Source organism: Squalius cephalus, assembly GCF_949319135.1.
Source record: "Squalius cephalus genome assembly, chromosome: 10".
Lineage (NCBI taxonomy): Eukaryota > Metazoa > Chordata > Actinopteri > Cypriniformes > Leuciscidae > Squalius > Squalius cephalus.
In genome coordinates, this window is record NC_137131.1 from 39,328,826 (window position 1) to 39,346,702 (window position 17,877).

The 17,877-nt window shown below is 36.7% G+C and overlaps 1 protein-coding gene across 1 annotated transcript in view; it reads left to right on the plus strand.

The window, feature by feature from the left end:
- Positions 1 to 1,453: 1,453 nt before the first annotated feature.
- Positions 1,454 to 17,877, plus strand: part of ccdc88aa (coiled-coil domain containing 88Aa) — a 25,368-nt gene continuing 8,944 nt past the window's right edge. The window contains exons 1-15 of the mRNA XM_079884431.1: positions 1,454 to 1,817; positions 2,499 to 2,599; positions 5,277 to 5,382; positions 9,617 to 9,686; positions 10,493 to 10,551; positions 10,721 to 10,804; positions 11,154 to 11,294; positions 11,553 to 11,719; positions 13,359 to 13,440; positions 14,520 to 14,678; positions 15,081 to 15,227; positions 15,348 to 15,495; positions 15,728 to 16,332; positions 16,421 to 16,548; positions 16,676 to 16,817. Of these exons, the coding sequence (XP_079740557.1) occupies positions 1,758 to 1,817; positions 2,499 to 2,599; positions 5,277 to 5,382; positions 9,617 to 9,686; positions 10,493 to 10,551; positions 10,721 to 10,804; positions 11,154 to 11,294; positions 11,553 to 11,719; positions 13,359 to 13,440; positions 14,520 to 14,678; positions 15,081 to 15,227; positions 15,348 to 15,495; positions 15,728 to 16,332; positions 16,421 to 16,548; positions 16,676 to 16,817 (2,199 nt within the window). The 5' untranslated portion in view covers positions 1,454 to 1,757. The remainder of the gene's footprint in view (positions 1,818 to 2,498; positions 2,600 to 5,276; positions 5,383 to 9,616; positions 9,687 to 10,492; positions 10,552 to 10,720; positions 10,805 to 11,153; positions 11,295 to 11,552; positions 11,720 to 13,358; positions 13,441 to 14,519; positions 14,679 to 15,080; positions 15,228 to 15,347; positions 15,496 to 15,727; positions 16,333 to 16,420; positions 16,549 to 16,675; positions 16,818 to 17,877) is intronic.

Below are 17,877 nucleotides of genomic sequence, written 5' to 3' on the forward strand. Positions count from 1 at the left end.
TTTAAAAATATGATGAATAAAAAACATTATAATATTGATCATTAAAACGAATATTTAGCAAAAAGAGACAGGGTTGTGTCATATATGTATATACAGTGAAGAGAATAGGCAACATGCAGACTATAATAAAATATTGTATAGGCTATGTTTTAAATATATAAAATAGAATGACATAACCTTTTTTGTTAAATGTCAGTTTTAATGATCAATAATAGCCATTCTAAAAGTATAAGTAGCCTAAAAGGTATACAACAATAAATCCAACGATTCAGTCAAACATAAGTCAGCTCTCTAAAACGTTAAATTTAAATAGACTAACGTTAAATAAAGCTATGAAACTTCACTTTGCTCTCAGCTAAAACGTTTTGCCAGGGAACAAATTATACATTAATGAGACAAATAAAATAAATAAATCGCCTGTTGGATATACACAAGACGATTTATATCTCATGTTAAACCACTAGACTAGAGACATCCGAGCCACCGGCAAGTCAGCAGCACTAGCCGAGAGAGGCTGTTCTCGGCGGGGTACGAGCGCCGAGCGTCCGATTGCCTGGTTCTCAAAACTCCGAAAACGTCAGATCAAATTTTCAAATAGGCGCTATCTTTATAAATAAACCAAAGATTCGAGCTTTTAACAACTACATTCTCGCCTGAAATACTCTTAAAACTACATTTTGTGACACAATTATAGCAGTATTTTTAAATTACGCGGGGTTTCTCCTCTGCTATTGACGCTTGCTGGTTGGTGTGAGATGCATTCTGGGATACCTGGCTGTCTGAAGTCCGCACAAGTCACCTCTCGATGCATCCTCGGTAAAAGGGGCGGATCAAGAACACATCCGGGGATTCGAACTGGACTTGGCTAGATGTGAACTTTGAATTGGAACAGTACTAGGGCAGCGACTGATGACGTTTCACAAGTCCACAAGAACACAAGTACAGACAAGTTCGCATATTGAGAAACGGCTTATATTTAAATGAACCGTTTCCCTTTCCACGTAATTAAAATAGTAAGTAGGCATTGACTCCACCCCTCAGCAGAACTTGTTGATGTGGTCATTACAGCCTATAATGACGAGTTAAAGCACAGTCCAAGAGAGATTATATTTTAACTGGTGATTGGGGGTTGACGGCTGTTGTTATGGTAACAGATTAAGGTCAGAGATGTACTAAACCACTGATACTGCTGTCCAGATCAGATGCTGCTGGAACGGAAAATGACATAAACACCCAGTAAAACTTTTACACTTAGACCTTGTTTTCCCCCCCATTTGATGAAGGAATCATGAAAACGCATTGAATGACAGTTAATTTTAGTTATTAAAATCTTTTTTACTTTTTTACCAAAATGTTCTTTGGATTCTAATAGCTGGTGGCCCTTACTTTATAACTTCACATGCACTGTAAGTGCTAGACCTCCAGCAGTCACGCGCACTGCAGTTTCGGCGTGGTGTCGGAGTGACTCCGGAAGATGCTGCAGTCCTGATGGAATATTTAAACGGCAACATTCGGCGTTTATTTTCAATCTAATAACAGAAACCAGTTTGTTGACGAGGAATGAGCTACTCGAATTCTATGAGGTCTTGCGTCGCAGCAGTGTGAATTGCAGATTTTGTTCAATGATGCAGCGACATTTCCTCCGCTCAGCTGCCTATGGAGAGGGTTAAACATCAGTGCTGGATTTATGTGGCTTTGTGTTTCTTCCAAGTGTTTTTGACTTGTAAATCTCTCTGATCGTGTAATAGCCTATTAATATGGAGGGTGACATTCCAGACATATTAGAGCAGTTTATGAGCAGCTCTCTTGTCACTTGGGTAAGTTGCAGTTTGTTACGTGCAGATGTATGTGTGTGTGTGTGTGTGTACCTATGTATTGTTATTTTTGTTCTATAGGCTATATTTGTTTTGTTCTGTAATTGTATAGGTGTATATGTTTCTATATGTTCTTTGTTTATCTTTTTGTGGTTTAACGTTAGTGAATTGCTCACATTTTAAATGTAACCGTTAGCCTATCTAAAAAGGCGATAGTTATAGTCTATTCAATGGAAGGTTCCATTGTGACAACTTACCTCATGTAACTTACTGTAACATTTTCCTCCTCTATGGGGGCATGTTGTCACAAAAAGTGAATAGGCTATTAATGGTGGGCATTTTAGTGTTGCCCAGACTTTTAGGTTTGTGTTTCTACCACTGAACTTTTCGTTATAGATCATAAACATGCTCTGAGAAATATTCACTGGAGTGAAGTGTATGAACTAGCCCTGGTTTTCACTGATTATTATATTTTTGTAGTTTGCTTAACTGGTCTGCAGTGTGACTAATGCGTTTGAGAGTACAAATATATCATGTAAATATACCTCAATTTGAGGTCTCAAAATGCCACAAATATGCATGTATAATTAGATAATTGTCATTTATAGAGAATGTCCCTCTTCAGGACACTGCTGTCACTTCAAGACATGTCACTTTAACTACCCATTTATGTCTGTCTCAAAGGTTAAGACATTTGGTCAACTAGGTGACAAGGAGGGGAACTTGCTCTCTGAATACACTGAATTAGTGGACGGAATATTCTTGAACAAGATCATGAATCAAATGTAAGTATGTGTATGTCATAAATCTGCACACAGATATATTATCAGAGCACTTAATTCAACTTCAACTCAACTCAACTTCATATTTAAAAAACGAAATGGGACATACCGTTCAAAAGTTGGGATCATTAAATTATTTTTTGAAAGAAATCCATACTTTTATGAATTTAATTCAAAAGGGACATTAAAGTGATATTTTATTGTTACAAAACATTTCTATTTCAAATAAATGCTGTTTCCAGTATCCACAAATATTTAGTTTTTCAACGAATGCAGTTTCCACACAAATATGAGGCAGCACTACTGTTTTCAACATTGTTAATAATAATCAAAAATGTTTCTTGAGCAGCAAATCAGCATATTAGAATGATGTCTGAAGGATCATGTGACACTAAAGACTGGAGTAATGATGCTGAAAATTCTGCTTTGCCATTACAGAAATAAATTACATTATAAAAAATATTTAAATAGAAAACATTTATTTTTTATCAAATAGAAAACATATTGTAAATAATAATAATATATGACAATATCAGGGTACAACTGGACTAAAGGCACACCTTAAGAAATGTGCTTTTCACTATACTCCCATGGTGTATATTAGAAAAAATATGTTTTTATTGAACATTGATGGAGCAACAGATTTTGTGTGAAAATAAATCATAAAAGTGGTTAGTTTGTTTTAAAATCTTATAAATGTATGAGGTGGCAAGGTGGGCCTTTCAACCCAAACACACTGGGTAAAAGGCTCACCAACTTGGGGCAAAAGGCACACAATATTTATACAAATACTTTAGCTAAAATAATGTTTTTAATAATGTCTAAGTTAAAATTTTGTCTAAAATTTTGTCTAAAATAATGTTAAAGTAAAAGTTAACAGTTTTGTACTATTTTTGGTTTATTTTGATAAATAAAATATATATTATTTTATAAATATACTGTCATTAATAATATGTTCATTTTAAAAATACAGAAACAAAATTAATCAAAAAAGTTAAGATTCTGAAAGCATTGAATGAAATCCCATAATAAATTAATATAGTTTTACAGTAGTAACACATAAATATGACATTTTATTATTTAATGTGTCATTATAAATTTGGTGATTATCGGTGGACACCCAACTTGATATATTATATTTACCATCTGAATATTACCATGTTAAGTCAACAAATGGAAAAATCAGCCAGCTGTATATTATCAAGTTAAGTATGGTGCCTTTTACTTTTAATTCCATACTTTTACATATTCTTCCGTTATTGAAAAACTGTTGCTTTAATTACCTTGAACGAAACTGAAAATCATTAACAAGACCTTTGTTTCAAAATATAGTCAATAATTTTATTGATTCTCCTTTGCTACATAAATCTACAACATTTTTAAAACATTAAATATTAGATCAAATTAGCGCAGAATCAGCTTTGCGTTGCCGTCCACGATCAGCCAAATTTCCACGTGCATCATTAAAAACCTTTGTTACGAAAAGGGCTGAGCTGAATTTTTGTGCCATCTATTGGTTTAAAAGAGATTAAAGTCAAATGCACCTTTTACCCCGGTACGCCTTTAGCCCCATTTTACCCTACTGGTTTTTTTTTGTTTTTTTTTTGGATCAAATAAATGCAGCCTGTCTGAATGATCGTGTATGTGCATCAAAGGAAACTTGGCACACATTCAATTAGCTATTGAGTCTAATTTATTCATCCAAAGCAATTAAACACTTAGTTAAGTGCTATGCTTAAGGGCAGACTGTTGAAAGGGTTCTCTCAGTGACTTTTCAGTTCACAGGTTGTTGTTGCACATGTGATCAAATTCGTGCTCCCATTCCAGACGCGAAGTTACCACCACCCTTTGGTGTTGTTTGCATCTAATATCGGGCATTTATTGCAGACGGCATGTGTTTCAGCTTTTAAATGACTCATTCCATGCAGGAGCCCTAAAACACTGTATGCTTTGTCATGGCAATGAAGGAACACTTTGTAGTCAGTCGTTCAGACTGTTCAGCTGGACAGAATTTGGATGGGTGCATATGGGTGAGTTGTTTTTGCCCCAAATTCTATTTCCATCTCCGAGACAAAAATCCCTAGCTGGTTTTAAATGTTTAAAACACATCCATGCCATTGCAGGGTAATGTGTGTATATTTAATTGCCATTTAAAAGATAGTTAATGCTGAAACCTTGTATTCTCATGATGCTGAGGTAGTAAACAGTACAGCATGAATCTGAAAACTGTAATCCCACGGATTCAGGGAGGATGATGGATTGGAGGATGATGGATTAGAGCTTGACTATAGACTTTTTTTTTTTTATGATGGTGGCACGGATCACATCCCATACAGAAGTGCATCATGGGACAGCAGTGTTTCAGGTCACTGTGTCAGTACTCAAACTTTGAGCTGCTGAACTAAGAGAGTTAAAGTCTCAGTCAAGACTTGACCTGAACTGTGGCTCTGTCTGTGTCTGCTTTAGTGCTGGCTACTTGATGAATGAAGTCATGTGGAAAAAAAAAACCCAGAATGAATGAACAGATTGTGTGTCTTTGCTATTATTGCTCCTACCCTTAGTCCAGGTTAATAAGCAGGTCTTCAGAAACAAGATGTTTTGGATGCTTCTTGCTTGAGTTGATTTTATGTTACAGGAATACATTTTTCTTTTCTTTTTTTTTCTTTTTTTGTTGTTGCAGAAATCCCAAAGGGACTGTTCAAGTTTTAAACAAAGTATACAATGATGTCGGCCAGAGAGCTCAAAACTTGTCTGTCCTCATTTACCACATCAAATCATACTACCAGGTAAGTCACAGAGAGAAATGCAGGTACCTTTCGGAGCAGAAACAGAGTGTGTTTTCAGAAGTAAAAATCACATTCATTTTCTCTATGGACAAATTAAATTGTACTGATATTGCATTAACCTCTTAAACCAGATGAATCAAATGTAAAAAATGTAAAATAAAAATTCTAAAAAAAATTTAAAATTTAAATGAAAAAAACAAAATATCTATATATTTTTGCTGAATTCCCAATGAAGAACTACACTACCCTTAAAGGAACACGCCGACTTTTTGGGACCTAAGCTTATTCACCGCATCCCCCAGAGTTAGATAAGTCCATACATACCTTTTTCATCTCCGTGCGTGCCGTAACTCTGTCTGACGCACACACTGCTAGCCTAGCTTAGCACAAAGACTGGAGGTAAACGGCTCCAGCTAGCATACTGCTCCCAATAAGTGACAAAATAACGCCAACATTTTCCTATTTACATGTTGTGATTTGTATAGTCACAGCGTGTACAAATGCCAAGGTCACATGAGACACAGCTATCTTCTAATCGTATATATACTGGGAACTATATTCTCAGAAGGCGAAGCACTGCTACTTGGGTGGAGTGATTTGCTCGCAGCACCTGAGAAGCCCCGTGGTGAGGAGCAGAGAGTTTGCTCAGAGATGGAGTAAATCTCTCCGCAGAAGTAGCAGTGCTTCGCCTTCTGAGAATATAGTTCCTAGTATTTATATGGTTAGATGATGGCTGTCTCATGTGACCTTGTTATTTGTACACGCTGTGACTATACAAATCACAGCATGTAAATAGGAAAATGTTGGCGTTATTTTGTCACTTATTGGGAGCAGTATGCTAGCTGGAGCCGTTTACCTCCAGTCTTTGTGCTAAGCTAGGCTAGCAGTGTGTGCGTCAGACAGAGTTACGGCACGCACGGAGATGAGAAGGGTATGTATGGACTTATCTAACTGTGAGGGATGCGGTGAACAAGCTAAAGTCCCCAAAAGTCGGCATGTTCCTTTAATCCCTGAACAGAAATCAGGTAAGTTGCCATTAAAATGAAAAAAGAGGTAATGTTTGTAACTGTTTGAATATTTTGCAATAAACAACAAACATCGTACAATTATACTTACAATCAATGACTTACAGCCAATAAAAGAGATAAATGCACAGTTATATAATACACAGTCGTGTACCTTTTCCCCTGGATTTTAAGGTACTTTTTTTGCTTTGATATCAAATGTTATAATGTTGTGATTCATTTCTGAGCTGGCTTGATTGGTTCAAGGCTATATTGAATTATTGGATTCCTTTGGAGAAAATGAATAAGAGGATTACTACCAAAACCAGGACCAATATAAAGTGGGCAGTGCAGTTGCTCTCTATGGCCCTGTTTACACCTGGTATTAAGACACGTTGTGGTCAATCGGATCACAAGTAGATGAGGGAAACACATTCCTGTTTACACCTGGTGTTTTAATTCACCTCTTTTGTCCACTTTCAACCACTACGTCTGTTCTGATTTTTTTGACTACCTCTGGAAGTGGTCGAAAGTGGACAAGCTCAAAACGTTTTAGACCCCGTTTCCACCTGTATTTAACGTCGTCCACTTGTGATCCCCGATCGACCAAAACGCATCTTAATACCAGGTGTAAACTATGCCCAATTTCTGCCTTGTCTTCTGTAAAGCAGAGAAAAAGGTTAATATATAACCTGAGTTATTATTTCACATATGTTTTTCCTGCATGCATAAGTTCATTGTGAAGTTCCTCTTTATTATACCGGATTCTGCTTATTCCAAATGGAGGCCCATTGGGTGGAAGGGCAGGATTTAAAATCATACCCTAAATTTCCTGCTACCCCCTTCCGCTCACAGAGAGCCCACCCTGAATCCTGCACATCTGTCCGTGTGGAAATAGTCTCGCCACCAAACCTACAAGCTCCTCTCAAAGAGACTGGCCTAGATATCAGCATACCAAGCCAACATCTGTGTAATCAGTAGCTAGGAAACAGCAATGGCCTGGAGCAAAGCTGGAAAATGACCCATTTTACATCCCATGAGACCTGTCTCTCATGGTGCCGGCTAAAGCGGTCAAAGTAATGAAAATGACCTTGAATGCAGACAAGGCAAATAACTGAATTATTTCCTGTTGCTTAATTATCACTGGTTTTCAATTAGTCAGTGAAATCACGGTTTTGCAAAACCATAGTCTTAAGTTGACACAAGGTCAGTGCTCAAGAAATGCAAATCTAATCTATATAAATGCGTATAGTGCATTTAAAATAGTGTGGCATAGCAGAGCTGTTCATACTCAGCAGCATTCATAAAAAGCACTCTGGAATCGTTGGGATTGACTTCATTGACTTCCCTTGAGTTTTGTTAACCTGAGGAAATTCAGAGCGTTTAATTATTGATCTCGCTTATTCAGCGAAACTTAAACCGATCTTGCCTTAGAAGAATCTGCATTAATGAATTCCCATATGGAAAAGGGACCAGCAAAATAAGCCCATCCATACCTTTGTTGATTTGTGTTGTCGATTTAACTTGCACATTGAAAAGTCCTGGACGCTCTGGGGCATCTGCTGGCCACAAAGAGACATTATTAAAGGGATAGTTCACCCAAAAATTCTGTCATTAATTACTCATCCTCACATTGTTCCAAACCTGAAAGACTTTTGTTCATCTTCGGAACACAAATAAAGATCTTTTTGATGAAATCTGAGAGATTTCTGTCCTTCTATTGACAGCTACAGCTACTACCACTTTGACGCTTCAAAAAGAGATCTTAAAACTAATCCATGTGAGTTGAGCGGTTTATTCCTAATTTTCTGAAGAGACTCGATCATTTTATACAGACTTAATTTATTGATTTATTTTGATTGATTTAATTAATTGATTTAATTTAGGCTTTGATTCACATTTAAACATTGATCATTCACATTTAAACATTGATCGGCGAACATAAACAGAAGCAAACAAACCTCATTGGTTCTCACTGAACTCAAACGTGCTGCGTAACACGAGAATGAACCTCATTGGTTCTCGCACGTCAAGCGAACATGCTTGAGCTTCCATTTACCACAACTGATGTGAGAGTTGATGAATGTTAACATGTGAATAAAAGCCTAAATTCAATGTGTTGAACACTATAAAGCGATCGTGTCTCTTCAGACAATTTTTAACCAAACCACTCAATTTATATGGATTAGTATTACGATCTCTCGTAAAGATCTGAGAGAAGTAAGCTCTCAGATTTCATCATTTCATTTGTGTTCTGAAGATGAACGAAAATCTTACTTTGAACGAAATGAGGGTAATTAATGACAGAAATTCACAGAATTTGTATTTTTTCTTGAACTATGCCTTTAAAGTCCGCGTGAACCGGAAGTTGCAAACGACTTTTCTCCAGTGTTGTGACGTATTTCCCAGTGAAAAGGAATATTGAACAGAGGGCAGGGTTTTACTCTAGCGCTCCTCCTCTCCATCTCTGCTCATAACAGACTGACGGTTTGAGGGGAGTGGTTAAGCGTTTTCAACCCAAGCCGTCAAACCTACATCATCAGAGAAGGAACGCCATTCCAGACCGGAAGTAACTTTTCAGACTTTGATTAAAGATTACGACGGCAAACAATTTTTTTCTGTGTATTAACTTGCACGGATTCATTTTTCACCACAAGACCAGTAATATGCACTAACAAAGTAAATAGGGTCAATTTTGATTTCAGTTGGACTTTAAATAAAGGTGTTTAATAACTATTAATACACATTGTCATGCTGATTTAAGCTGAAGTGCTCTGTAATTAATGGTCCCCCGGTTATGTGGCTTTTTAAGAAGGTCTAATAAGTCTTTTAGTGAGCACTGTGTAATCTAACTTCTTGAATTATCTCTGCATTGGTCCTTTAATGTGTTTTTTTTAGACATGAATAACATTGCAGAGAAGGGTGACCACAACATTGAAGTTCATCTGAAGCACCACATCAAAGTTTAATAATTGTCTTGATTTAAACCATCCCCAATGGGTCTGCACACAAGTTTCCTGAACTCTTTGAGACGTCTCTGAACAATTACCCCGGTCCCCAGTCCTGCCTGTAATTTTCTGCTTAAAACGGTTGAATGCAATGAAAACTGATAGCAGCTGGGTCTGTTTTTGCTCTTTAATAAAACTGAAAGCTGCTGCTTTTTGAACAAGATTCTGTGTATCTCACCTCTTCCATCTCCTGTTTCTAATTTTGCATCCTATTTACTGTAGGAGACCCTGCATCAGCTGATTATGATGTCTCCTCCCAATGTGCTGCTTCTGGGCAGGAATCCGCACTGTGGTACGTCAGCTATTGAACAACAGATTCTGAGAAAGTGCTGAATAGTTCCAGAGGCTCGAATCTAATGACGCACACACAAACAATACATCAGGAACTCTTACAGAAATCATAAAGCTACTGTGTGTAATTTTAATTTTACTTTCCCCTCTCAGCACCGCCTTCATGTCCTCCTGTTCACTCTTATAGTTTCAGAAGTTGTTAACATCTTGATCCATGATATCTTTGTTTAGAATAAAAGTAGTGGGAGGCATTCGTTTTGATTGATAGTATTTCCCTCATCTAAGTACACTTCAATTCAAAAGTTTGGGGTCAGTAAGAAATGTATAGCTTTGTCCAGAAAGGATGCAGTAAATTGATCAAAAGTGGAAGTAAAAACATTTATAATGCTACTAAAGATTTCTATTTCAAATAAATGCTGTTCTTTTGAACTTTCTATTCATCGAAGACACCTGGAAAAAATGTATCACTGTTTCCACAAAAATGTTAATCAGTTTTCAACATTGATATAATAGTAATAAGAAATGTTTCTTGAGCAGCAAATCAGCATATTATAATGATTTCTGAAGGATCATGTGACACTGAAGTCTGGAGTAATTATGCTAAAAAATAAATTACACCTTAAAATATATTAAAATAGAAAACAGATATTTTAAATTGTAATAATTTGTTTTTACTGTATTTTTGATCTAATTAATGCAGCTTTGGTGATTATAAGAGAATTCTTTCAAAAACATTTGGTATTGTAGTGTTCATTTGCATTCCATTGTAAAGCATTTAATTGTTTTGAATGAAACCTTTTTTTCCAGAGGAAGGTCTAGAAGAGATCAAGAAGTTGCTGTTGCTGTTGCTTGGCTGTGCTGTGCAGGTAATATGTAACTGTGTGCACTTATTAGATTATATTAAACCAAGCACTTGCCTATTCAGTTAACCTTTCATTGTACAAACTGGCTATCAAATAGACTTGTCATTTTAATCAAAATGAAGCACTAGTGAAGCAGTATGGAGACCTAAAACTGTCTGTTGCTGTTTTGCAGTGCGAAAGAAAAGAGGAGTATATCGAGAAGATACAATGCCTTGATTTTGACACAAAAGCAGCAATTGCAGCTCATATCCAAGAGGTACTGGTAGATACTACAAGACACACTATTGCTTGGCAAATATGGCACATATGGATGATTATCTGTATAGTCATGTAGTAATTATATTCGATTGGACTTCTCAGGGATAACTAATTTAAATAATCTCTGCTTGAAAGAATCCACCTACAGGCGCAATGTGTCTATAATATCTTAACAAGATAATACATCAGAACACCTTTTGTTTTCATATTGTGAATGACATGCAACTTCTATTATCTATTATGCACCTTCTTGCCAGGATGTGTTTTGAATTTAGCAGTAGATAAATGCCACAAAATGTTATGAGGCTCTACAAAATGACTTAGACATTTTTGTTTTTGCACTCCAGGTGACTCACTGTCAGGAGAATGTGTTTGATCTGCATTGGTTGGAGATGGAGGATGTGTGTCCGGAGGAATGGGAAAATCTCTGCAGAAGCATGAACATTAATCTCAAAATGTTAGTGGACCAGCGAGACCGGCAATTTGAGGTATCTTCAAAAGTCATTTAGAAATTAGCACATTCATTTCCCTCTCCACCTTTCTGGGAGATAATCATTCATTTTAAAGAGGTTTATTGTGCTTGGCTGCAGTACGAAGGAAAACAACTTGTAGCCGGTTGCTTATAACAATAACAAGCCAATGCATGTGACTTTAAATGCCTGTTGGGTGAAGCCAGAGTAGTTTAGTTTGTTAACTAGTTCATTCTCTCGTCTAACCCTTCTCATTTTTTCTGTGTCTGCTGGTAGGTCATCGTGGAGCTGATGCAGGGGAAAGAGACGATGAAGTCTGTAGTGTTTGGTGATGACTCCTCCCTCACAGAGTCCGCTAGCAGCCAGCTCCCTTTATCCCAGCAGCATCTGGCACTAGAGCTGACGGACGCTAAAACCAAGATCAAACGCCTCAGACAGGAGCTGTGAGCATATGCACACACACACAAAATTGACCTACACATGCACAGAGGCCGAGAGATGAGTGAAACAAACCAAGAGTAACTTGTATGTTTATGGGGGTGTGTGATCATGGTTCATAGCTGTGACTTCCGGTTTCAATGGGAAATAATTGAACACATAAAAGAACAACTGCATTAGCTTGGGTCTTAGTGATAGACAATATATAGGCCGCCATATCTGCATTGATCAACATTTTTTATTATTTTTATTTTATTTTATTTTAAATATATTTTAACATTTTCAATTAATATTGAAAGCTTATAATATTCGTTTTCTCTGTCTACAATAATATTACTTGTATTTATATAATTCATATATTTTTATGTAATTATGCATCATTTGCACCCATCCCAAAGTTCCAATATAAGGTAATCTTTTATTGATTCACTTATGTGATAGTAAAGGTCTACTAATTAATTTATAGTAACTGGTTCTGTGGTTATGGTAAGATGTCTGTAGGAAGCTTGCCTCAGATTAAAAATACCCTGGCACAGTGCATGGTCCGTCCTTATTCTGCTGACCCACTTTTATCCTCTTAGTGTAATGCTACAGACAGTCAACCCCCCTCATTTCCACCCATCCGTCCTTCTATCCATCAGTTTTTTCCATCCATCCACAAACCTACTGTACAATACTGCTGCATTCTTAAGCTTAGTATATCCCGGAGCAGCACTTGAGTGTTAATGTACAGCACAGCTTTCTCAGAGTTTTAAAGTGAATATGTGATATGTTTCATTCACCATACAAAGGAAATTAACTTAATTTTAGCAAAAATGGTCAATTTCATGTGTTGATGCAACATATTTTGTAGTGTTGCACTGAAATGAAAATTTTGGACACACTGGGTTATGGAATAATGATCGACTGTTTTAATTATATAATCATTTTTAGGTTATTATACTAAATTTTTAGTGTGACATTACAAATATTATATAATGTTTATTTTGAAAAGTTCGGGTGGAATATGTTCAGATAATCTACCCATAAGCACGAGAGTCAGTTTTTTTTCAGCATCCCCCCACCACCCTCACACTCAACAATTCGTATCCCAGCAGGGAATGGACTTCAGTATTGACTTCTGATACAATTTTGACACACTATGCTAAAAACGGAGCGCAATGATGTTAAAATAGGCCAACTGATTTTTTTTGGCTAATAAAAGCACATCAAACCTAAAAAGTGAGATGTAAGTTGTCTCTCACTGTCTGTAAAATGAAAGGTGCGGAAAAATACATGAGAGAGTGAGAAATGCTATTTATTAATGAACCAGTTTTCACAATTTTATTGGGAAAATGCATTTATTCAATATCACATTGTGCTGTTTTTCATGTCAGTTTCTGTTATTGGATTTCTTAAAGTAGCAGGTTTGTTGCCTCTTTGTTGGCTGGCGTGTACTTGTAGTAGATGTGCATTTGTGGACACACTTGCATGTGGTTATATTTGCATGAGTACTTATGCTTATGTGCACACATATTTGGGTGTGTGGTTGTGGGCATCCTTGTTCTTCTCTGATTAAGTAATTGCATGTTAATCACTCTTCTTAACCTGTATGAGTGTTGAATCTTTAAATCTCTCAAACATCTGTTTCCTGTGTCCAAACAGAGAGGAGAAAAGTGAACAGCTCTTAGACTCCAGACAGGACCTGGACAGTGTAGAGGCGGAGATTAAAAGACTCCAGCAAGAGGTACTGAAAATAAAATGATCTCAGACTCCTATTAAAAACTTTCCCTGACACTTTTTTAGGGTTCAGTTCTCGCTATTAACTAGTTGCTTATTAGCATGCATATTACTAGGATATTGGCTGTTTATTAGTACTTATAAAGCACATATTAATGCCTTATTCTGCATGATCTTATTCTACATATTTTAATCCTACACATTACCTAAACTTAAAGACGACCTTACTAACTATTAATAAGCAGTAAATTAGGAGATTATTGAGGCAAAATTCGTAATTATTTGTGAATGTGTTCCCCATACTAAAGTGTTACCGAACTTTCATAGCCATTTTTATTTTGCTACATATTTATTTATTTATTATTTATTCCTTATTACATATGACCATTGTTTTATGTCATAGACATGACAACTTCTGAATAACACCATCTCTTCCTAATAGTAGATAATAGTTGTTATAGTAGTAGTAGTTGTCATTCCAACACATGGTACATGAAAGGAATGAAATTATGTACTCAGGTCCCAGCAAAAACGCAACATAGCAATAAATAATAATAATAATATGTTATCAGCAATATAAAACATAAATAGCACTACTAATCCATCAGACACACAAGTAGTAGAATAAATAAATAATACCCTCCACACTTACACACAATATATTAAAATACGGCTAAAAATTAAGACTAAAATCAATTCATCACTTTAACAGTGTCCAAATAACATTTATCATCAATACTGTTATCACACAATGGAGTACACATATTTTAAATGCAACTCTATGATGTAGAGTTCATCAGTCTTGCCACTTTTGGAAAGAAGCTATTTCTTAGCCTGGTGGTTCTGGCCCTAATGCTGCCGCGCAACCTCCTTCCTGAAGGGAGAGTGGCAAACAGACCATTCTATGGGTGGGAAAGGTCCCATAATGCAAGTTGCCCTCCTTCTGCATCTGGTGATGTAAATGTCACTTACAGTTGTCCAATTTAGTTGTGCTATACTTGTTTAAATATTGCTACGTCTTTATTTTAATGTAATTTTTTCTTCCTTGCTGCCTGTATCCTGTCTACTTTTGTCGGCCCGTGGCAGAACATGCAGCTGTTAACAGATGCGCGAGCAGCACGGATGTACCGTGACGAGCTGGATGCGATGAAAGAGAGAGCCATCAGAGCAGACAAACTGGAGAGTGAAGTGGCTCGCTACAGAGAGAAACTTCACAACATGAACTTTTACAAAACCAAACTGGAGGTGTGTATAGAAGAATGTTTATGTGTGTGTTTTTGAAAGAAGGCTCTTGTGCTCATCAAGGCTGCATTTATTTGATAAAAAATACAGTGAAAACCTTAATATTGTGCAATATTATTACAATTTAAAATAATTTAAAACATTTTATAATGTAATTTATTCCTGGCAAACTGAATTTTCAGCAGCCATTGCTCCAGTCTTCAGTGTCATTGATTCAGAAATCATTCTAACATGCTGATTAGGTGTTCAAAACACATACATTGAATGAATTTCCAGGATTCTTTGTTGAATGTTAAGTTTAAAAGAACAGCATTTGTTTAAAATCTTACTGAAATTTTTTTTTTTTGAACAGTAGTGTTATATGCATGAGAAATCTCACCTTAACTTTCTTTTTGGCATTGACAGGAGCTTAAGGAGGATAATCAGGTGTTGATGGAAAGTAAGGCCATGCTGGAGGAACAGCTACAGAGCATCAAAGCACGATCTGACAAACTGCACCATCTGGAGAAACACAACCTCCTACTAGAGGCAAAACTTCATGACATTGAAGAGGTGAGGAAAAGGATACCCATTAAAAGGATCTGCTGCAATATGACTATGTACCCTTTTCTCTTTTTGCCACTCCAAGTTGTTTTCTTATTCTGCTTGACTTTGCTGTCTTATCTGTTTTAGGAAAGAACTGTGGACAGGAGACGAATAGAGGAGCTGCTGGAAAGGAACATCATATTGGAGCTCTCTCAGAAAAGAAGTATGGAGGAATCACAACGCTTGGGCTGGGAGCTAGAACTCGCCAAGGATCCTCAACAGAATTCAGGAACAGGTATATGTATATATTAGCACTGCAATTTAACAGTGCTAATGCTCGTCGACCATTGTGCCATTGAATAAGTCACCATAAGTTACTCAAAACTTTGCTTTGAAATCTTGATAGAAACATAGAAGCATATATGGTAGATTGCAAAAAATGTAGTCCACTACCATCTCATTGATCATTTGACAGGTAATAAATGAACTTAAACTTGAATACACCTAAAATGTGTTTATGATTTTAGAGCTGAAGTCTTTGGGCCAGGAGGTAACTGAAAATACACGTAGCAGATTGCTGAAACTGGAGAAAGAGAACCAGAGGTTGTTGAAGTCCCTGGAAGAACTTCAAGGTACCAGTCACCCATTGAATGAGTTTATTTCTAAATCTAAACATATTGAGGAACATTGGAGGATCAGCAATCAGTCCCTTGACACAGAAAATCTGCATGCATCCATGGAAAATAATAACAGCAATCTACATTGTCTTGAAGTAGAGATCCATGAATTGGAGATGAAGAACCAGAGTCTTCAAGTCAATGTAAATCAAAACCAAGGTCAAGTAGATATAGAAAACAAAGGTCTAGTGCATGAGAATGGACATTTGGAGCAAGACAGGAGTTGTCTGGAGAAGGAGAATCGGAGATTGCTGCAGCAAGTAAAGATCCAGGAGGCCTCGTTGGATAGTAGCAGTTTGAAGTTGGCGGTTCTAGAGAAGGAGAACCGTACCCTGATTAAAAAGACTACCTGTCTCAATGAGGCCTGTGTCAAGAACAAAGAACTAGAGATGGAAAACCAGGAGCTGATTCAGCAGGCTGGAGTGGACAAGAGGATGCTGGTGACATTACGAGAGGTTACCACTGCAATGAATGCTTTGTAGATTATTATGCTTTCTCAATGTTTTCTTATTTTTCTTAATTTGACTATTTTCTGCTCTAAAGGAGCTGCTGGACCAGAGGCTGAAATTGCAACAGAAAGAATCTGATCTTGAGAAATTGACTTATGAGCTGGAGAGGATAAAGTTAAACCAGGAGACACGAATGGGAGATCACGAGGCTGTAGACCAGGGGTATCCAGACATTTGCTTATATATTCAATCAAGCCCAAGGTAATACTTTTAAATGTCAGATTCCTTTTTAGACATGTCTAATGGCCAACTCTGTCTTTTTCTCCCTCACTCTCTCTTCCACGCTCAGTCAGTGTAAGCAGTTGGAGTCAGAGCTGGAGTCTTCTCTAATGAAATCCCTGAAGATTAAAAAAGAGAGAATGGCTGCCCTGGAGGCCCGTCTGCAGGAATCGGCCAAGATAAACCAGCAACTACGACGGGATCTCAAAACTGTGAGTCAATGCCAGGTCCAAAGTTTACCTGCTAGCCATTTTGCTAACATGCTTGAATGGGGAACCCAGCTAATAGGCAACGTTCTGGCAAGGTTCTTTCAAAGTTATGAGCAAACGTTCTTTCGGTAATCTTAATAAAACATTTGTTATTTGTTAACAATGTTTTCTGGTCTTTAATAATGTTTTTACATTATCTATACATGTTTCATGAAACATTTTGGTTGGACATCTAACATTTTAAATGTTACTTCTTCAGGGAATATACAACAGTAACATCCCCATGATGTTTGCAAAATGGAATGTTCCCTTATTGTTGGCAACCAAGAAAATTTTTTTTAGAGAAAGTTTAGAGAACATTCAGAAATAATGTTTTCATAACTTAATGTTAGCATTAGTTAACATTAGCAAAGTGTTCTTTGAACATATTTGTTCGTTTGTTAACTGGGAAAGTCCAAAACCGATTACCAAACTTATGTTTCACTTATTTTAAAACCAATAAAAGACATATTTTAAAACCAGTTAGAATCTGACCAAAATTGTATCTCAAATCAGGCTAAAAACGGTATTTTTTGGTCCAGATAATGTACATGACTAGGACATGTGCATAATAAAAAAGACTAGGACATGTTTGCGCCAATATGGTCATTCATAATAATACAAAAAATTACATTGCATTCAACGAATATGTAAGCTCATTAATTTTTATATGATTGATCTGTCTCTAAAGTTGTGGTCACATTTACCATTGTTCAGCAAATTTTTCGCGGGAGAAATACAGTAATTTCAATAGGAATCCATGTGATCAGTAACTCCATGTCAAGGCGAAAAAATTCCAGATACACGTTAAATATTTCACATCTGGTTCAAGTTGGTCACAAGGATTGGGCTGCGTTGACCAAGAGAAAGCTGCTTGATTTGAAAAGTGGCTTCTGTGTGTTCTTTTCATCATACTGGCCAAGAGCCCATTCAAGCCCATTTCCAATTTTTCCAAATCGAGGCACCAATCACAAACGTTGAGGCAGGCTTTACATGATGACGATCGCTCTGATTGGTTTTAGGT